The 20,767-nt window shown below is 37.2% G+C and overlaps 2 protein-coding genes across 2 annotated transcripts; both read left to right on the forward strand.

Moving 5' to 3' along the window:
• Positions 1-526: 526 nt before the first annotated feature.
• Positions 527-7,235, forward strand: LOC136801442 (uncharacterized). Its single transcript, XM_067058080.1, has 6 exons — positions 527-689; positions 945-1,100; positions 2,296-2,720; positions 4,080-5,371; positions 5,601-5,736; positions 6,096-7,235. Exons 1-6 carry the CDS (start codon positions 569-571, stop codon positions 6,558-6,560), a joined length of 2,595 nt encoding a protein of 864 aa, XP_066914181.1. The 5' UTR covers positions 527-568; the 3' UTR covers positions 6,561-7,235.
• Positions 7,236-7,975: 740 nt separating this feature from the next.
• LOC136801443 (uncharacterized) lies at positions 7,976-20,181 on the forward strand. Its single transcript, XM_067058081.1, has 11 exons — positions 7,976-8,239; positions 8,754-8,947; positions 9,279-9,424; positions 10,078-10,280; positions 13,145-13,297; positions 14,273-14,417; positions 15,640-15,823; positions 17,088-17,158; positions 17,708-17,909; positions 18,445-18,623; positions 19,492-20,181. Exons 1-11 carry the CDS (start codon positions 8,019-8,021, stop codon positions 20,089-20,091), a joined length of 2,298 nt encoding a protein of 765 aa, XP_066914182.1. The 5' UTR covers positions 7,976-8,018; the 3' UTR covers positions 20,092-20,181.
• The last annotated feature ends 586 nt before the right edge of the window (positions 20,182-20,767 follow it).

The following is a 20,767-nucleotide window of genomic DNA, read 5'->3' on the forward strand; positions in this document are numbered from 1 at the left end:
GTATATTATTTTATGAAGGGATTTTTAGTAGGGTATTTGAATGGATTCGGGAAATTAATTTACCATAATGCTTTTCATTACCGAGTTTATGTATGTGTGCTTTTCAGCGACGGAGACGGTAAGGTTCTAATTTGACTAGATCCTAACCAGCCGAGGACGACGGTAAATCAGCACTTTTACCGTCCTCGATTTTGCGGGGCGGAATTGCGGGTTTTTCCAAATCGCTTAAGTCACTCTACCGTCCTCAAAAGTGCAAATACATAAACTCGCTAATGTGTAAAGGAAGGAGGGGCGAGGTGAAGTCAACTTTTTACAGGGACAGACACGAAAATGGTAAATTTAAGAATAATACAGTATCAACCTCATATGTAATATGTAATAAATTATGACAAGAATTCATTGAATTTTTAAGGGAAAAATACCAACCATATTAGCGCATTTTTGGAAAAAATACTCTCTTTGACGTCTCTCGGTTTGCTACAGTAGATAGATAAAACTTTGTCATTTTAACTTTTCTTTTAGAAAACAATGAAATAATAATAAAAAAGACAAAATAAAGACATTAAAGATGTTCAGTATAGTTTCAATGCAAGATGTAATGGTGAATTTGAAAGGGAGTGAAAACCTCTTCAAAATGTTTGACCGCCCACGAACAAGAAAAAAAAGTACAAGCTCAAAAACTCTCATAGGTATCTCACAAACTCATTGCTCATGTTATATTCATGTTATATTCCTTAATTGGCATTATAGACTACCTCTTAAAGAAAATTGCTTCCCTCAGTGTTTCTTTTCAAGAAATGTCTTTACTTCTTTTAAAATGCTCTTTTACTATCGGTCAATTCTTTGCTATAAATAACCTTTTGTCAGTTCTTTACGAAGTGATTCATTGTTAACTACATCTTCCACTATTGTGGAATTAATTTCTTCTGTGTTTCCTTTCACAGGAACACAAGACTTTCCAATCAAACGTGTTTGGGTTTTACCAAGCCATTTAATAACGCTAGTTTCAATCCGTGGTAAAGAGGAAATTTCAGCTTATGACCAAGTACCGAGACTGGCTGCTTCGAATAAACACAACGTTTTTAAACTTATGGAGAACGGTAAGAATGTTTTAGTATTAATACAAAACAGTGGTACAGAAGAATCTCTCGAAACGTAACCAAACGTAAATCTCGTGATTCAAGCCCCGATAAACTTCCGAATAAAGGATGTATTACCTACCTAAAGCAATAGGAGACCGTGTCTGTTTTCCAACCCATTACTCTTAGGTTAAACGGGGGTGTTGGAAAATTTTCAAAATTTTAATAAACTGGGGTACCCAAAAATAAGGTGAATATAGGCTAAAATCAGGCTATTTAGTGCAAAATTAGAAACCTTCTCTTACAAAGATGAAAAAATTCTTAAAAAATAATATACGGGGGTAGGCTAATAAGGTCCGGGGGGGGGGTTAGTAAATTTTCGAAAAATTAACAAGCGGGAGGGCGTTTATTTAAAGAGTACGTTCTATAACTTTGGAAAGAAAGCAGACGATCTACTGAATAATTGCTCAACTCCGAGCGTTTTAACCGGAAGATGAGCCTTGAGATCTGCTCATAAATTACGTTTTCCCATGCCTTGATTAAAACAAACTGTTAATTATTTTTGCTAAGTATTTCCGAAATCAAGATACTGTATTATAGTTTGAATCTTACACGCTTCTCACGTTGAAATTCTTTTTTTTCTTGCCAAAGTCAAATTTTGTAGCCTGAATATCAACTCTAAAAAACTAAGCAAAGAACTTTTGGAGGTTTTGCTCAGATCCATTTAATTTTCCCTTACAAAAATGTTAAATACGAGCTTTCGGCTACGACAGAGCTGTTATTTTCAGAATAATTCACAATAGCGTTGTCAAGGGGCGCAAAATTTGTGTAGGAGAGTATATTTTATGACACTGTTATTATCTATTCATAATATAAAAAGATACCGTCAACTGCTCTAACTTGAGACGATTGGTCGAAACATGGGACTGTATTTTCATTTACTGTAAAATCGAAAGAGAAATCGTGTATTTTTAAATACGTCGTTCATTAACTCAAATAAAATGACTTTGGAGGTTCGGTGAAATGGTGGTCGAATTGCCGTCCCATGTTTCGTCAGATAGTCCCAAGTTAGTGCAGCTGACGGTAACTACAATGGCATAAAAATCTGCTCTCTTGCACAAATTTTGCGCCCCTCCTGTCTAGGCTACTGTGTACTTATTCATACTCAGAGATGTGTGTTTTTCAATGATATTTTTACTTTGGATCTATGTTCCAGAGAGCACAGGCGTTGTCGATGTCTTCCACACCGTATCACACCGGACAGAATATTTATTCATTCTACTCAAAAACGGACAAGTCATTGCGTGGACATTTCGCAGACCCGAATATGAATGGTATAAATTACAGACCGAATTTTGGTTATTCAAAAGTCGTGATTCGCAAATCATCTCATACGTCTACGACAATGAAACGCTACTGTGGTGTGAAAGGAGATCCACGACTCAATTCTGTATTTGCAAAGTCAGCATCAATTTTAATGAAGATGCGGACGTAACGTTCGAAGAGACAAGAGCTGTGTTACATAACTGTCTACCCATGAATATTTACTCATTATCACATGGACATTACACTTTCATTCCTGTATCTAATAAAACGTTGGGTTTGTTTTTATTTTGGTCTGCAAAGGATGGCCTAATCACGGTAAGTTTTCTCCATTTTTTCTCTTTGCTAAAAGCTTGGAAGATCGACATAGAGCTGTCTTTTTCACAGAGGCTGGCTCTGTGTTCAATCTGTTTTCTAGTAATAGAATTTGATTGTAAATTGGTCGCATGGTGTTTTCAGCGTTATCTTAACAAAATCCAAACTAAAACCTAAGCCCAGTAATCAAGGATTTTCCTTTGGATTATTTTCATGACTTTGTATGCACTGCAAGTTGATGAAGCTTTACACTCGCATAACGCTTATTATGGATCGGCCATCCAGTATATCAAAAAGCAATAAGTGACCCCCGGGCTAAGAATGGACAAACACCTCACTTTTTAATAACGCAGATACTTCGAAAATACGGACACTTCCAAGATAAGGACGATTTTCCCATTCCTCAAGGAGATGATTAAGTTTGTTTTTCTATGATAAGAATTGTATAGAAGTCTTCATGTTTTGTTATTAAAGTAACCTAACTTCCGCCATTATGGAAGCAAACATTTGATTTGCATGAGGGATCGCCTCTACAGATTCGAACGTTTGCTTCCATAATAGCGGAAATTAGGAAACTTGACAAAACCTGAAAAACTTCTATATAGTTCTTTGTCAGGAAATTCACTTTTGCAACTATTGAAGTGATAAGTGTTTTGAAATTGTATTAGTTACCGACCGATTTAATGCCTCTTTTTAAAGACGCCTTTGATACTTATGAAGAAGTGCGAGTATAGACTATGCTATAGTATAAGACAAATCACTATCTAAGAAATAAGCCCAAAGCCGAAGAAAATTCGCAAACGAGCTTTTTTGCCGAAAAGAGTTTACAGCCGGTAGAGTTTGCCAGTCTTTCTTCGAAACTCTACCGCCGATTTTTTTCCCGTATACCGCCATAACGCCATACCGCCATATTTTCCCGCCTTTACTATCATTGTAACGAACGATAACATCGTCTAGTGTGAGTATAATAAAGACTGACATTTCGTACTTGTTTGAGAAAAGCACTTGAGGAAAGAAACTTATAAGTATAATTGAAAGCTATACCTCGAAAGATATTTAAACTTTGAGAGTAGTTTAAAAATTTGAAGATGAAAAAAGTTGAAGATTTCTTCTACGTGATCAAAATATCTTATTGTACAGTATTGTATACTTTTCTGACAGACACCTCGAATGATTTCAAATATATATAAAATTGTCAAAAATAACCCATATATCAATCTGCTTAAAATTATCTTCCCAACGAGTTATTATTTTTCATTTTCTCCTAGAGAGGAGTGTTTAGAAAAATACGGACTGCTGGTATTTTCGGAACATACTCTAGCTTACCTAGCATCGAACTTTATTTCTTCTTTCGTTCACAAGGTTCGAATGTGGGGTGATGAATTCAATAACCATCATCACATCGCTACCACAAGTGATTATCAAACCATTGTACGCGATTGTCTCTACCTCTGGATCAACCGAACAAACTTCGAGAGTAAAATCTTATTACAAGCCACTCATCCCACGTCCAAAGAACTTGTTGTGTTACAAAATGATTTGAATGTCTATTCCATCTATGTTTCCAAGTATGGTGTTGAATGTTCTTTGTTGTGTACTCTTGAAGAACCTTCAGAGGGGAAAGATAATTTTGCAAAACAAATCTCCAAATTCTATCCACTCCAACGAATGTTACTACTTTTAATGTCAGACGGCACGGTCAATATTTACGAAAACCAAGGTGGTTTGTTTCTATGGAAAACACAAACTTTCAGGTCTGGTGCTCCTTTGATTTGGATACGGAAAGGAAACTATCCGGCAGCTGGCGTTTGGAATCGGTCCGGAATTTGGAATATCCGTCCCAAACCGATCGTTGAGCAGTTGAAAGAGATCTTAGCCAAGCAACACCAAGTGTTAAATGAGGATGTACCGGATAACAAGTCTATGGTGGATTCCGGTAAAGTCACGGATCCGGACTTTGCGCTCGATGTGTTTGATTCGGAACACAAGAGGGTGAATAACAGATCCAGGAAATTGCGAATTAAACAGGGTGTTTCTCGGAGTGAAGATTTTCCAATGCGATCGCTTTTCAACATCCTTCATATGTGGCAGCTCCGGAATTTCTCTGCTGAAACAGCTATCTCACTTGCAACACGTCTCAAAGAGTTACATGAAAATGAGGACGAGGTCATAGATCTTTCTGAAATCTTTTATCTGGTCGATGTGATCAAAGATCCTGTTTTACTGTTAGCTGTTTTTGGAAACAAATCATTCCCGTATAGTATCAAAAAGAAGTTAACAGAGCGCATTCGGACATTACTCCAACACTCAAGCACGAAGAAACTAGATAAGCGTATTTTGACATTGCTGACACAGTACGTGTCAACTGAAGACAAAATTAAAGCCTTTTTCACCGATAGTAAGCCAAACATCACCACAACCAAGATGGTTCACCAGAAGAAGCCAATCAACATGACAGAGGAGTTGAAGTCCTTGGAAAGTTTGTTGACATCACCACAGTATCATTGCCGTGTATTGGATAAACATTTGTGTTTGGTCATGGATTTGGATGCAAATGGTTTTGTGGAGTTTGTATTGAATCTGATGATGACTGGTGACGTTGGAGATGAGAATAACGAGCGGTTGACATTGGAGATCTGGAAAACCTTTGTCAGGTAAGATGTTTATTTATAAGGGGTGTTTACTTTACCCTTGGCTGATTGGCATCAACTAACGGATCCGTGCTCCTTATACCACCTGTGCTTTTATCCTCAATTTAGACTAATTTCACCCTGGAAAGATAGTCTTCTAAAAGATTCTACTACTAATAACTAAGATATCGAATTACAGAGACACGAATTATAGAGACTATTGACTAATTTGTATTTATTTTTTCGTTGGTAGTGACCAATGTAGGCTTGCACGCCGTATCATTTCACATCTTTGGCAACACAATCCTGGCAAAATTGTCATTCTCTTAAAGAGCTTAGAAACATTTGTGGAAGAGAATAGAGAAAAACTGTTTCCAATTGTCTTCAAGGTAAACCATAACTTCTTCGGTGTGCTTAGTAAATTTCAATCGCCATAAATGGATAGACAACGAATATACAGTCCATGTAATATTCTTTAGCTCTTGAATTAATATAAATTCAATATTGGCATCAATCCTTTCATTTATTAGTTCCATTTATACTGAGACGGAAAAATCGTCTGAGACGAGTAGTTTGTAAAATGTGATCTGTGGAGGAGATCCTATTTATTGATACATGAATGGAAAGTACACTCCTCCATAATGCTCATTTTCTAAATTGCTCGTCTCAGACAAATTAATCGTCTCTGTATAAATAGAACTATTTACTCGTTTCTTCATTCATTCATGCATAAATTCATTTTCCATAGTTTGAGAAATTCATTCGACGTCTTTGGAACACCTTCACCCTAACTGAAGATGAAAACAAGAGTGTTAACCAGGAAATGAGGATGCAAGTGTTTTGCCAACTCGTTCAAAAGTTGCCATCAGAAGAAGCTTTTGATGTATATCTACAGCATGATATAGTTGAGCAGGCTTTCCACCTATTGCAGAACAAGTGTTCAGATTCACAAAGCAATGAAGACCCTATTCAACATACATCCATGTTTTTCCAAATGCTCGCTTACTTACTAGGAAAAAAGCTGCTCGGTTGCTATGCTACTCGATTAAGTACGCTATTACCTGACACCTTCAAAATGGCGGAGTTTTGGAACATGTATCAACAACAGGCTGGTTTTGAAGCATCCTCGCGGTGCGGAATTTTTGTGAAACACGAAAAGGATTTGTGTGTTGGTGACATGAAGTCGCTCTTTGAAAAATTATTGGAAGATTGATTCCTTCCGCCTTCTTTTTATGTCGGATTAATTTTGGTGACGTTGTTTCGCGAAGTTGTGTCATGAAATTCATTATATCACATTACCCATCATATTCATGATATATGCACCACTGGAGAGTCTTCCGGGAACTTTTAAACTTTTCCACCAAATACGTCACGTAAACAATAAAAAAAGTGACGTATTGGGTGGAACAAAAACAAAAAAGTTTCATAATTTCGTGAAGTTATTGCAGTGGTGCATATCATGAATTAGGTTGCTGATTTGCGAAATAAAAACTAAATGAGATTTTCGGCCTAAAACCCCAATTTCTATTTTTGAAAATTCCTTTTTTCAGGGATATTTATTTGTAGCTGATTTTAGGCTCTTTGTCGATATTCCCGCGGGCAAATCTCTTCCTTGCTTACAACGCTCCAAAACTCCAATGACCCGGAGGGAGTTAGGTATATTTTAAAGAAGTCTTTCTGAGTATTCTAATTTAAATGTAAATTTTTGAAAATAATTGTGTTAATATAATTCGATAATTTATGTAAAATATGAGATTTTTATAGACCATTTTGATATCATTTTTGTTGCAAACATTTATTTTATAAAGTCTTTTTTTTGTTTTTCACAAATTTCTTATAGATTAATAAAGGGGAGAATATTTTGATACATTATATGTTATGAAGTGAATAGACTTGCTCAAGTGCTTGGAGCAACCATTATCACACCCCCTTCTCATAGATCCGGCAGAATTTTTTCATCCAGTGTGAATGTGTGAAATATCCAGTCGGGTTGGAAGAAATTGCACAATTTTTGCAGTGAGGATTTGTTTATTTGATTATTTCCAGCTGAGTTATGTTCAAACGGGGATAAAAAATTTAGTATATTTTTCAACTGGGGACTAAATTTTTCCAGTGGGAGGGGGTCCCACCGTGTCTTTGAGACCGGTACCGGATCCACCACTTCAAGGTCTGACCCTATTCCTGCGGCCATCAGGAGGTCGATGGCGACTGTCCACTTATTATCCTATTCCGATGAATTTTTTTCACGTAAAATTATACTTTAAGACCTTCAGGAATACGGAATTCCCTTAAGCTTACAATAGTGTCTTAAGCTTTTTTCACACTTTTTCATACTATACGTAAAGTCTTACTTTAGACCTTAAGTTTTTTTCACATGTACGTAAAATCTTACTTTAGACCTTACGAAATTTTTTTCGTAAAGCTGTCTTTTGGGAATTTCCCCGCCCTTACGTACAGTTTTTGTCCCGTAAGAGGGTCTTAAGTGACTTTTCCTTCCGTTCAAAACTTATGTAGAGTTTGCTTACGTTCAAAAAGTTTTGAGCTGAAGGAAAAGTCACGTATATAAATTTAGTGTCGGCAAACAAAGTCTATAGACGTAATAATGATCTTATTTACATTTTTTTGTTTTTCATAGAAATAGAAAAAAAATTGGAAACATATAGAAAAATCAATGATGGAGGAGCGTTTCTATAGTAATTTGGCTTCTATATTTCGTGTTCTGCTACACCAACCGTCCTCTATTGTCGATGATACAGCAGTGGAAAGGTTATTACTGATGCTTCAAAAATACAGCCAATCACATAACGATGATGTGTTTATTCGAAGTTGCATTGCATTTTGGGAGAATGATGCATTATGGGAGAATGGAGTATCAGCATCCTTTGCACTGAGGTCAGTTAATACTTTTGGTCTAGAATGCTTTAATGGCACTGAGGTCCCGCCAGTGGATTAATAACATTCAACTCCTGGAGGGGGATACTAGGTTTGTGAAGTGATAGTTATGTCTAAGCCAAAGTTTTAAAATCAACCCTTCGAAAGACTAAGAGTTTCAAGAATTTCGCCCCTTATTTTGACTTTTTTTACAATCCTATTTCAGGTAAAATTTTAAACTCCAAAATGAGCGAGTCGATTTTTGGTATTTCGTAATCTTTCAGAGACTATTGCTGATTTATGGTTTCTCTGTACTTCTTCGAGAGACACTCGAGGGTGTAAAAAAGTCTGCCTAAGTAATCTTGAGAAGGCGTTCTATGGAGAAAATAGAGATCATAGCTGTAACTTTTTATTTAATAAAGATAACAGAAATCTCAACACAGGTTTGAAATCAGCTAGCCGTTTCTAACGTAGTTGGTCATTAAAAATATCTGATGAGTATGTCATTGAGACAACCTTCTCTTTTCACTTACAGATTGTCTACTTGTATGGTTTGTCAACAAAACATTTCCACAGAGCTGCGAAACTCCATTCATCTATTGTACAAGAAATGCATCGAAAAGACGGATAAGTTCGCAATCGTTCCCATTAAACATGGTTTTTATGAAGGCTTAAACGTGATTTTCTCTGAAAAACCTTTCCCTGGAGAATGGTTTCTTTTCGTTGAAGGTAAGATTGTTTAATGTTGTACTATCCCTAATAAACAGGCTTTCTCATTAGTGGGAGAAAGGGGCTCGTTCGCTTCCTTCATTCATTCGTTCCTTCGTTCGTTCCTTCGTTTCTTGGTTCCTTCACCCATCCATCAATTCATTCATCCATCCATCCATCTATTCCTTCATCCATCCATCCATTCATTCATCCATCTATTCATCTATTCCTTCATCCATCCATCCATTCATTCATCCATCCATCCATTCATTCATCCATCTATTCATTCATTCATTCATTCATTCATTCATTCATTCATTCATTCATTCATTTATTCATTTATTCATATTAGAGAACATGGACGTCATCTGGGAAGACATGTCAACAACGAGTACATTCATTCGAAAGACAATCATCTCTTTCATGGCAAACTTTTTAAATCACTCCTTACAAGAAGACAAAGCACAAAGTCTATTTGACCTAATCTCTACAACAAAGGTTTGAAAAATTGAAACTAGTACAGATACGCTGTAAATCCCAAATCGACCCTATTGTATATGATTGAATAATTGTGAATCGATTATCAAACGTAATAGAATGGAAATTGAATAATCGATTCCTGGATGGTAATCGATTGATTTCAATCGTTTGATTGCACTTGATATTAGTCGCTATAAACTCGACTTCATTCGATCGCTTTGACTCGACATTTTATTTGATTAAAGGCTTTCTTTTTACATAAGAGTTCCTGTTTCATATGAGGACAGTGTCTTCCTATCGTTTATATTACTCTTAGTTGCCAAATAAACGCCCCCCCCCCCGCTTGTAAATTTTTCGAAAAATTTCCAACACCCCGGACCTTATTAGGACCCCCCCCCTGTTTATTAATTTTTAAGAATATTTTCAGCTAGCAAGAAGAAGTCGCCTTATTTTGCTCCAAAAAGCCTGATTTTAGCCTATATTTACCTTATTTTTGGGTTTTTAGAAGTGCAATCTCTAACCCCCCCGGCAATTAGGTCCCCCCCGTTTATTAAAATTTCGAAAATTTTCCAAACTTTATTTGGCACCTAAGAATATGCAGAAAGATAAGAAAAAATGTTTTTCTTTTCCCCTTTCTAACCAATTTTGCTCCACATCTGTTTTTTATTTAGGTTATTACAGTAATTGACTCTTTCATTAATTGTCTTACCCTACTAATCGAGTTAAATATTACGTCATTCATCAACGTTGTAACCAAGACAATCATCCTTCAAAAAGCGTTAGAATTATGTTTACGAGAAGATGGAAATGTTGAGAATGTTCCACGCACGTTCAAACTGTCTATTGTTCATCTCCTGACCTCCATAAAGAACCGGTTAGTGATCACTCCAAGTCAGCCCTAGTTTAGACGGTCTACTTTGTCTTGCCTCTATTCGATTTCATGATCCACATCTCTCGTCTAGACGGCCCTCTCTGTCTTGTAACCCTTTATTGACTTCACTTTAAGTCAGGTCACTCTGTCTTGCCTCTATCGATTTCAAGATTCTTATCTCAAGTTTAGACGGCCCGCTCTATCTTGCCTCTTACGATTTCAAGGTCTTTAGTTCTAGGTTAGACGGTCTACTCTATTTTGCCTCTATAAACTTCAGGGTTCTTAGCTCTAGTTTAGACGGCCTACTCTATTTTGCCTCTATAAACTTCAAGGTTCTTAGCTCTAGTTTAGACGGCCTACTCTATTTTGCCTCTATAAACTTCAAGGTTCTTAGCTCTAGTTTAGACGGCCTACTCTATTTTGCCTCTATAAACTTCAAGGTTCTTAGCTCTAGTTTAGACGGCCTACTCTATTTTGCCTCTATAAACTTCAAGGTTCTTAGCTCTAGTTTAGACGGCCTACTCTATTATGCCTCTATAAACTTCAAGGTTCTTAGCTCTAGTTTAGACGGCCTACTCTATTTTGCCTCTATAAACTTCAAGGTTCTTAGCTCTAGTTTAGACGGTCTACTCTATTATGCCTCTATAAACTTCAAGGTTCTTAGCTCTAGTTTAGACGGCCTACTCTATTATGCCTCTATAAACTTCAAGGTTCTTAGCTCTAGTTTAGACGGCCTACTCTATTTTGCCTCTATAAACTTCAAGGTTCTTAGCTCTAGTTTAGACGGCCTACTCTATTTTGCCTCTATAAACTTCAAGGTTCTTAGCTCTAGTTTAGACGGCCTACTCTATTTTGCCTCTATAAACTTCAAGGTTCTTAGCTCTAGTTTAGACGGCCTACTCTATTTTGCCTCTATAAACTTCAAGGTTCTTAGCTCTAGTTTAGACGGCCTACTCTATTTTGCCTCTATAAACTTCAAGGTTCTTAGCTCTAGTTTAGACGGCCTACTCTATTTTGCCTCTATAAACTTCAAGGTTCTTAGCTCTAGTTTAGACGGCCTACTCTATTATGCCTCTATAAACTTCAAGGTTCTTAGCTCTAGTTTAGACGGCCTACTCTATTTTGCCTCTATAAACTTCAAGGTTCTTAGCTCTAGTTTAGACGGTCTACTCTATTATGCCTCTATAAACTTCAAGGTTCTTAGCTCTAGTTTAGACGGCCTACTCTATTATGCCTCTATAAACTTCAAGGTTCTTAGCTCTAGTTTAGACGGCCTACTCTATTTTGCCTCTATAAACTTCAAGGTTCTTAGCTCTAGTTTAGACGGTCTACTCTATTATGCCTCTATAAACTTCAAGGTTCTTAGCTCTAGTTTAGACGGCCTACTCTATTATGCCTCTATAAACTTCAAGGTTCTTAGCTCTAGTTTAGACGGCCTACTCTATTTTGCCTCTATAAACTTCAAGGTTCTTAGCTCTAGTTTAGACGGCCTACTCTATTTTGCCTCTATAAACTTCAAGGTTCTTAGCTCTAGTTTAGACGGCCTACTCTATTATGCCTCTATAAACTTCAAGGTTCTTAGCTCTAGTTTAGACGGCCTACTCTATTTTGCCTCTATAAACTTCAAGGTTCTTAGCTCTAGTTTAGACGGCCTACTCTATTTTGCCTCTATAAACTTCAAGGTTCTTAGCTCTAGTTTAGACGGCCTACTCTATTATGCCTCTATAAACTTCAAGGTTCTTAGCTCTAGTTTAGACGGCCTACTCTATTTGCCTCTATAAACTTCAAGGTTCTTAGCTCTAGTTTAGACGGCCTACTCTATTTTGCCTCTATAAACTTCAAGGTTCTTAGCTCTAGTTTAGACGGTCTACTCTATTATGCCTCTATAAACTTCAAGGTTCTTAGCTCTAGTTTAGACGGCCTACTCTATTTTGCCTCTATAAACTTCAAGGTTCTTAGCTCTAGTTTAGACGGTCTACTCTATTATGCCTCTATAAACTTCAAGGTTCTTAGCTCTAGTTTAGACGGCCTACTCTATTTTGCCTCTATAAACTTCAAGGTTCTTAGCTCTAGTTTAGACGGCCTACTCTATTATGCCTCTATAAACTTCAAGGTTCTTAGCTCTAGTTTAGACGGCCTACTCTATTTTGCCTCTATAAACTTCAAGGTTCTTAGCTCTAGTTTAGACGGCCTACTCTATTTTGCCTCTATAAACTTCAAGGTTCTTAGCTCTAGTTTAGACGGCCTACTCTATTTTGCCTCTATAAACTTCAAGGTTCTTAGCTCTAGTTTAGACGGCCTACTCTATTATGCCTCTATAAACTTCAAGGTTCTTAGCTCTAGTTTAGACGGTCGATTTCCCAGCTTGGTATAACATACTTCTTTCTCTTGAGTGACCGTTCATTTTCAACACTTTTCAAGCAAGTGGAGGGGTCATCCACATAGTACGTGCGCACTAAGGGGGAGTAGGGGTCTTCTCAAAAGCGTATGCTTGCGTACAGGGGGAGGAGAGGGGTCAAAGGAAAATGTAAGTACGCAGAGAAAAAATTTCCATAGCCCTTTTTTGCTTCTAAAATCTTATGGAATAGAATTATCGTTTGTATGAAATACCAGTTGTTTCTTTCCTTACGCTTTTTATACACATCAAGGAAAAGAAAAAGTTTCTTAATCGACATTGAGTTTCATGTATGAAATGAAGGCCCGAACAAAACGATTTGGATTCGAAATTTTCTTCAACCGTACACTTGCTTACATGAGGGAGGGGGTACTCAATTTCCGACATTTTAGTGTGGACGTACTATGTGGGCGACCCCGAAGAGTAAAAGGGTCTTTTGAATAATGACTTTTATCTTTGCTTCATCATTCAGGAGAGATCACGTGACATGGAAAGAGATTCTTCAAACCAAAGAGAAACCGCACATTTATTTGAAGAGGATACTGGATGGTTTATCAAACAAACAGGATGGAACACTTTCAATGTTTTGTTTATCCTTACTACAGAATAACACTTCGAAAGCAAGGTTTGAGAGTCAACTCTCGCTAATTCGAACTCGAACGAGTTATCTTATTTGTTCGAAATACAGAGAGATTCGAATTATGTTAAGTATTTTTTAAGAAGATTTCTCCTTGACGGGGACTGGACACAATTTATCGATTTATAGAAAGATTCGAATAATAGAAGTTCGAATAATCGAGAGTTTACTGTCAACCCTTTCTCTCTCCCTCTCTCTCTCTCTCTAATTCGAACATCTACTATTCGAATCTTTCTGTAAGTCGAACTAAAATGTTGGTCCCCTCATCTAGAAATCCGTATAAAATACCTTCTCTAATTCGAATCTTTTTCTAACTCGAAGAAGTTTCTTGGTACATTGAAGATCGAATTAAAGAGAGTCAACTTTTCCTTTATTTCACTGATTTAGGAAGACAGTATATGGTCATTGTAAACGGGTTCTTATTTAGAGAAAGTTAAATTCTATTATTTGCTGTCCAGTCGAATTTAAAGCCTTCTTATTTGTAGCCTTTTTAGTTTTAATTGAAATTTCTCGTCTACATTTAAACGTCACGGTTCTATAGTTTTTTAATCGGATTAATCTTTGCCAGATTTATTTTTTTGCGAGAAAAAAAATTATCGGCATTCACCTTTTGAAAGTGACTCTATAAACGCCAAGATTTACATTGTATTTTACACTGAAAATTTGACTTTCAAATTTGAAAATTCGATTTCACGAGTCATCGATTTCACGAGTTTTATTTTCGCGAAAAAGATAAAAATTTATTACAACAAATTATTACAGCAAATTGTTTACTGATGAGGCCGAAACTTATATCTCGCGACCCAGCTGGCACATAACGTTTTTTCGACGTCTATCTAGCGTTCACAACGTCCATATAACGTTAGATGAACGTTGAAACAACGTCGTGTACCAGCTGGGAGAAATCTATCCGATTAATGTACTGCAGTATATCTAAATCTTCTATATTTCTTCTATATCCAGCGAACATTGTTTTCCTGATGATTGGAATATAACCATCTTGAAATTGATGACGTCATCAGTGATGCAACCGAACATCAGTGACGTCAAAAAATGGAAAATCGATTTGTTAACCGTTATTGATATGTCATCTAAGATTGGAAACGAGGTTTGTCGTCGTTAACCATAAAATTGACGTCATCATAGTTGAGTTTATCATTTCTAAATCTTGAGAATCATCAGCTCTTATTTAGACGGTTGACTTTCTGCCCTGTATATTCTAATTGTTAGAGTAGGCAGAAGTTGGGCAAAAAATTGGCAGTTAAAATCTTTGCTTGGAAAAGGTTGAAAGAAGTCATTGCATTGACGTCAAAAGAGGGCAATGTATTGACTTTAGACAGCCCACTTTATGCCAACTTTAATTCACAATTAGGAAAGGCAGGGCAAAAAGTGGGCCGTCTAAAACTAGAGCTTACATTCTCTTACCATGACAGCTGACTTTCACGGTACAACGATATAAAACCACAGATTTTTAAAGCCTGAAAGGCCAGATATCGTGCTTTAAGCTCTTCCAAGCAAAAAAAAAGTGAATATCGCAAAAAAATATTACTGCAATTGTTTTCCAAAACCCGCGAAGCTTCTGATTGGTCAAGCACTGAAATTCTTTTATAATGTCACGTGACCTAGGTAGGATTTCCTACCTAACCTCGGCACACTTTTCAGCCAAAGTACGACATCTAGCCCTTCGGGCTTTATAAATCTATGTATGAAACTGCTGGCTATGAGAAACTTAGTTTCGCTTTTTCGGAACCTCTTCCCTGTCGAAATACTTTTTTTTTAATTTTTCGTGAAAGTAGTTTTCGTGGTTTACATCCACTGACCTTTATATATCACTGGACCAAGTTAATCAATGCCGACCAAGCAAAATATTATGATCGGAGTTTTTTTGAAATTGGTACCCGCGGAGAGAGCGCTAGATGTAGTTACGTTTGCACACTAATGATGCAGCGCCGCTTTTCGTTAGGCAAAGTTTCCCCCCACTGTCGAGGATATTGATTTTTCGAAGTATCGAACCCCCTATCCAGGGGATCCTACTTTATTAGTAAAGACTCTTAATAATATGCTCAACCCCCTGGATGTCCTTTCTTATACAGATGCTTGCCCCTGAATATCGTATTTTTTACTTGAAAAGACACTTTACCCCCTGGATATCCGCTCCTTGTAGATATTTAACCCCTTGATATCCAATTTTGAACAAAAGTCGTTAACCCCTGGATATCCGATATCCTCTACAGGGGGGGGACGGACTATTTCTGGAAAAGCACATTTTGGACGTTCGAATTATACTTTGATTTTTTGTGTTTCTCAAATGTGATTCTTTCCCTTTTTAGCTTTATGAAGACGAAAATTGCGCCGCCCTACTTAACCAATGGTGTTCCTTTCTTCTTAAATTGTTGAGATGTTCCACAAACAATATGGCGGATGTACAGCTGGAACGCCATCATGTTTCTATGATCAACAATCACAAGTTGTCAAGAATGGTTTTCCTCTATTTGAAAGAGCTTGATATACATTGTAAGTCCGGATCACAGTTTACTTTCGAGTACCTAATAAACGGGGGTATGGAATAAGCGGTGGCGAGTGGGGGTCGGTGGAAAAATTCTCAAAGCTTAATCGGCAGAAAAAAATTGAAAAGGAGGCTAATACAGCAGAATCAGGGCGCAAAAGGGAACTTTCAAAAACATTTCGCAAAAATAAAAACGCGGGAGGGGGAGGTTGGAATGTCCTGAGTGGAAAATTTTCGAAAAGTAGCTGGAACATTGTTGAGTATGAAGCCACTTATTTTCCATCCAAAACGCTTGATCCTGGCGGTTTTCACACAAATGCCAGTTTGAAAATAAAACAATTACCAGATTTAAAAAATTAAGCCGCTTTAAAACTAAGAACAGTCATTCTCATCCGTCATTCTAAGGGCGGTGTAATAGTTGAAGCTTTATTCTTTTTCTTACTTGACAAAGGCTAGAGATTTCTCTTTAGGCCTTCGGGACAACGAGTTTGAAATTCACTGGAAAAACTATTCGAAAAAAAACTTGTTTTGTTTGAATACACCTGACCTCCAATCGGCCTGTTCCATTCATTATCTGATATTCCGATGGCGGATTGATGGACGCCCACGATAAATCTCTAAAAAAGCGGGCTAATTTCCCATCGGAGAGGAATGGTAGTCGGCCTTTGATGTGCTGCACCCCAAGTTGGGTTCAACAGCCCTAGTGCGTAAAGCTATAAATATTTCGGTTGGACTCGCCAATCCCCGAAAACGAGGGCTGGGTCACCAGACCTCCCGCCGCAAAATGCTTGACGCGGTCTCACAAAATTCCGTAATGTAAACCTTCCAGATGTTGAAAATTCTTTTTCGACCTTCAGAGCTTTAGCCGCTCGGACGAAAATTTCACCATCTGATAATTCCATTGCCAGATAATTCCATTCACAGCGGTTTGCGTGAGTGCGTGAATGGGCTTTTTTGGTTTCGTGAATGCGTGAATGGGCTTTTTCGGTTGCGTGAATGCGTGAATGGGCTTTTTCGGTTGCGTTAATGCGTGAAAAGTTTTTAAAAACTTGCGTGAATGTGTGAATTGAAAAATTTGCGTGAACTTGAAAATCCACTTTTTGTGTGTGAATACGTGAATTTACTATTTTTTCCGATTTTCTAAAAAATCGGGTTTGCGTGAAACTGGAGAAAAATTTGCGTGAATGCGTGAATTGAGGGTCCACTGGAGGGCCTCTTTCACAGTTTAAAATTACACAAAATATGATATGAACTTTTTTGTTTTTTGTTTAGATTTATGCGAAGAAGTCCGTGCAATGTTTGTTCGTGTTTTGTTGGATATCATACTTGGTACGGACCTTCAGGTAAATTACTCAATATTACATCAGAATAAAATTATAAAATTAACCGCAACATTTTTTGAAGAAAAGGAAAAATTTCACTTATTTTTGCAATCAAAAACTTCAAACTGACATAAAAGCTTGTGGTCTGTTCTCTTTTAAATCAAGTGGTCATGAGTTGTAGCCTTAAATCTGGGATTTGGTATATTGGCTAATTTTGAACGAATATATAAGTCTTTCGGTTAAACCACTGACCTTTATATATCCCTGGACCAAGTTATATCCGCCATCTTTGATCGAAGTTTTTTTTTGAACTGGTACCCGTAAAAAAGCCATTGCAGTGCTAAAGATTAACAGCGCTACACCATCAAAAGTTTTCGGGGGAAAGTAGATCTAGCGCTCTCGATGCATTTACACCGCTAAACATTTTGCTTGGCTGGGATTGAGAAACTTGGTCCAGGCTATATAAAGGTCAGTGTGTTTAACCCAAGTCAACACTAGGTGGCTAATTTCGAACTCCAATCTTTGGATTGCGTGTGTGTAACTTTCTGACATGGATTTCTTAACTTTCAGTTTCAATGGGCTTCTCTTGACAATATTCGAAAACAAATTCAAAATGGCCACCATTTGCACGTGATCAAGACAGTATGCGCACGTGATTACCAGATGGAATTTGGTGATATCCTTTACATGAAGCTACAGAATGAGAATTGGGAGATCAAAGATTCAGTACTGGCTTTGTACGATGTTTTAATTCATAATGTGAAAAGCAAAGGTTTGTGAAGATTTTTGAGTATAGTATCAAGATTTTTTTAAACAAAATTGAAATCGCAAAAGTCGTAATTATTTGGTCCGCTAATAGTGAGTTAAAAGAGCAAGTTAAAAATATCAATCACGGTATCATTGGAAAGTTGTCAGTTGTCAGAACCATTCAGTTCCAAGCCCCAAGGGCTAGAGGCGAGACTCCTGGATGGGAAATGAAACCACTCATTTCCCATCCAGAACGCCCGTGCGTAGTTTTTACACAAACGCCGGATTAAAACTAAAATCTGTCGCTAGATTTCAAAAAATGTAGTTCTCCAAAACAAAGGAACCGCTTGAAACAATCCGTCGTCATTATACGACGCGTTCTATGCGCGTTTTGGATGGGAAATGACCTCAATTTCTCTTGCCTGAGAAAGGTTAAAGTTTCGACTCTAGCCCTTCGGGCTTTAAACTCTAAACTTTAAAGTCCACTTAGATGAGCTTTTTAGAATTCCGAGATATCTACGTAAATATCGACTCCGCCTCGAATTTTGTCTTTCCTACAGGATGCGAGGTTAGCAAAAATATCTTGTCGAACAATAGGTGTTGGTGCAAAGAACTTTTGGCATTGTTGGATAACGAGGAAAGCTTTGTTCGTTCCAAGAGTTGTCTCCTCATTCAAAATGTCGTCTTAACGGATGATGTTAAGAAAATCTTCTTACAAGAAAACGAACTTCAAAATGAGGTAATTATTTCTTTACTCTTCCGCAACCTGTGAAAAAGAATTATATAATACGTGCTACAAGAAAGGCTACCACAGCAGAGACTTTTGGGCTGTTCAAGGTATCACATTAAAAACACTAGATCGAGCTTCCCTATCTTTCCAAAGTCACGGCAGATAAAGCAAAATGATGCGTGATCTTTACTGAAAGTAGACCACAGTACTTAGATTATATGGTCTATTTTTGTTAACCGGTTACTTTTTCTAAGTAGGCTATACTGCTTTTTGCGCAATGCAATTGGTTCTTTTCGCATGACGACGGGCCTACACTACACGGAGTTGCCCGTATTTCATTGTGACGTCAGTTTTTTCAATATTTTTTTCTGGACAAAGCGCGAAAAATAAATCTAAGTTGAAGGAAACGGTTAACCAAAGACACTTGTATAGCGAAGCTTTGCTATACAAGTGTCCTTGGGTTAACAAATACAATAATAACTGGTTCAGTACAGCCCTCGCAAACCGGTCATTATTGTATCAAAGTAATTTTACACACAACACTTCAAAATTTCAAGGTTCGCGCGAAGAAGATTGTGATATTATTTCAATGAGGAAAAGAGAAGCTTCATCTAGTGTTTTACAAGAGATATCCGTGGACTGTACCCATTCTTCTGATACTTTTCTAGATTATATTTAAAAGAATATTCAATCATTCAAGTTTAGTTTGTTAAATCAGGCTCTGACTACTTCAAACCAGATCTTTGGACCATGTCTAACTGCTAGATCCCGATCACAACGATATGCCGGTGACTCCACACACAGTTTACGCCGTTTCAGTCACTCTCCTCAAAACTATAGACATATAAACTCGTCTGTGACATTCCACCATTTTTAGGGCGAGGTATGGGAACGAATTAAGGCAATCTTTTTGGACCCTTACCGCGCGGATGATATGTTCACACGGAGGAGTGTTCTCAAACTTCTCTCCGCTTGGGTGCGTTATGACGTATTCGACCAATCAAACGTCGCAGATTCGACGACAATTCTAACAAACGCTGCGCTTGATTTTGATTGGGAGATCCGCTACGCTTGCCTCGATGTGGTGTTAACGATTATCAAACAAGATGAAACCGGACTTTTGGATTTTGTTTTTGAAATATTTAATGACGTCATAATGTTAGGTTTGAAAGACGCTGAATACAAAGTCCGTACGAAAACATTGGAATGTTTAAAAGAATTCCAGATTCAATTACTTGCTACACAACAACACAATTCGAACATTCTCATGGAGTTACCTTTATATAATGAAAGTGGTTTTGAGATATTGACTATAGACGCGTTACGCCATTTTGTGACGTCATACAATTTCCATAAAGCATTAGATGACGTAACGGAAATGGATGAGAATGTGAAGGATGATTGCGTTTCTTTTATGCAGGATATTTTGTACTCGGCAAAAAAAGCTGATGATAATTTATTGATCGACTGTTATTGATTGACCGATTAATTTATTGGTTAACACTACCACTTTAGCATACTCTGTCATATTATCATGATTAATGAAAAACGTTCATCTATTGATCAAGTGTCGTTTTTTTTTTATTCTGCAGCATCAAAAAGTTATCATTTCCTTGAAGAAACTTTGGCCGTTTATTCTTAATGTTTCCAAAGCTTTCAATTTCCAGACCAACATATTTTCTGCGGTCAAAATCAAAAGCACGACTTGTATTTTTATTCTGGAGCTAATGAATGTTACCGCTCAGTCAACCAGGATCGACTCTATACAGATTTGAAATCGGCGATGTTTAAAAAGTCAAAAAAGTATGCAATAGAAATCTTTTGATCAAGTAAGAAAACACTTTTTTCATCATCATTTTCAATGTTTTTGAATATCCTTCCAAACTAACATGCTTTCAACTATCAGATTGAGACTGGTATTGAGGCTCCAAAGCCTGTCTCAATTCCCTGGTGTGTGGTGATAATATTTCGAACAAGAGTTTAACGAAAAGAAATTTCTTCTTATTTTTAATCGGTGGGTTTTCCAATATTTTTTGCTCACAGCTAATAATCCAATACCTCATTGTTGAACGAGCATTCCTCAGTGGAGCCTGAGAATTCCTTAGTGGGAATGAAAATTAATCAGTGGGGGATGAGAATTCATCAGTTGGATA

This window comes from Clytia hemisphaerica, unplaced genomic scaffold (genome assembly GCF_902728285.1).
Source record: "Clytia hemisphaerica strain Z4C2 unplaced genomic scaffold, Clytia hemisphaerica genome assembly, whole genome shotgun sequence".
NCBI classification, from domain to species: Eukaryota; Metazoa; Cnidaria; class Hydrozoa; order Leptothecata; family Clytiidae; genus Clytia; species Clytia hemisphaerica.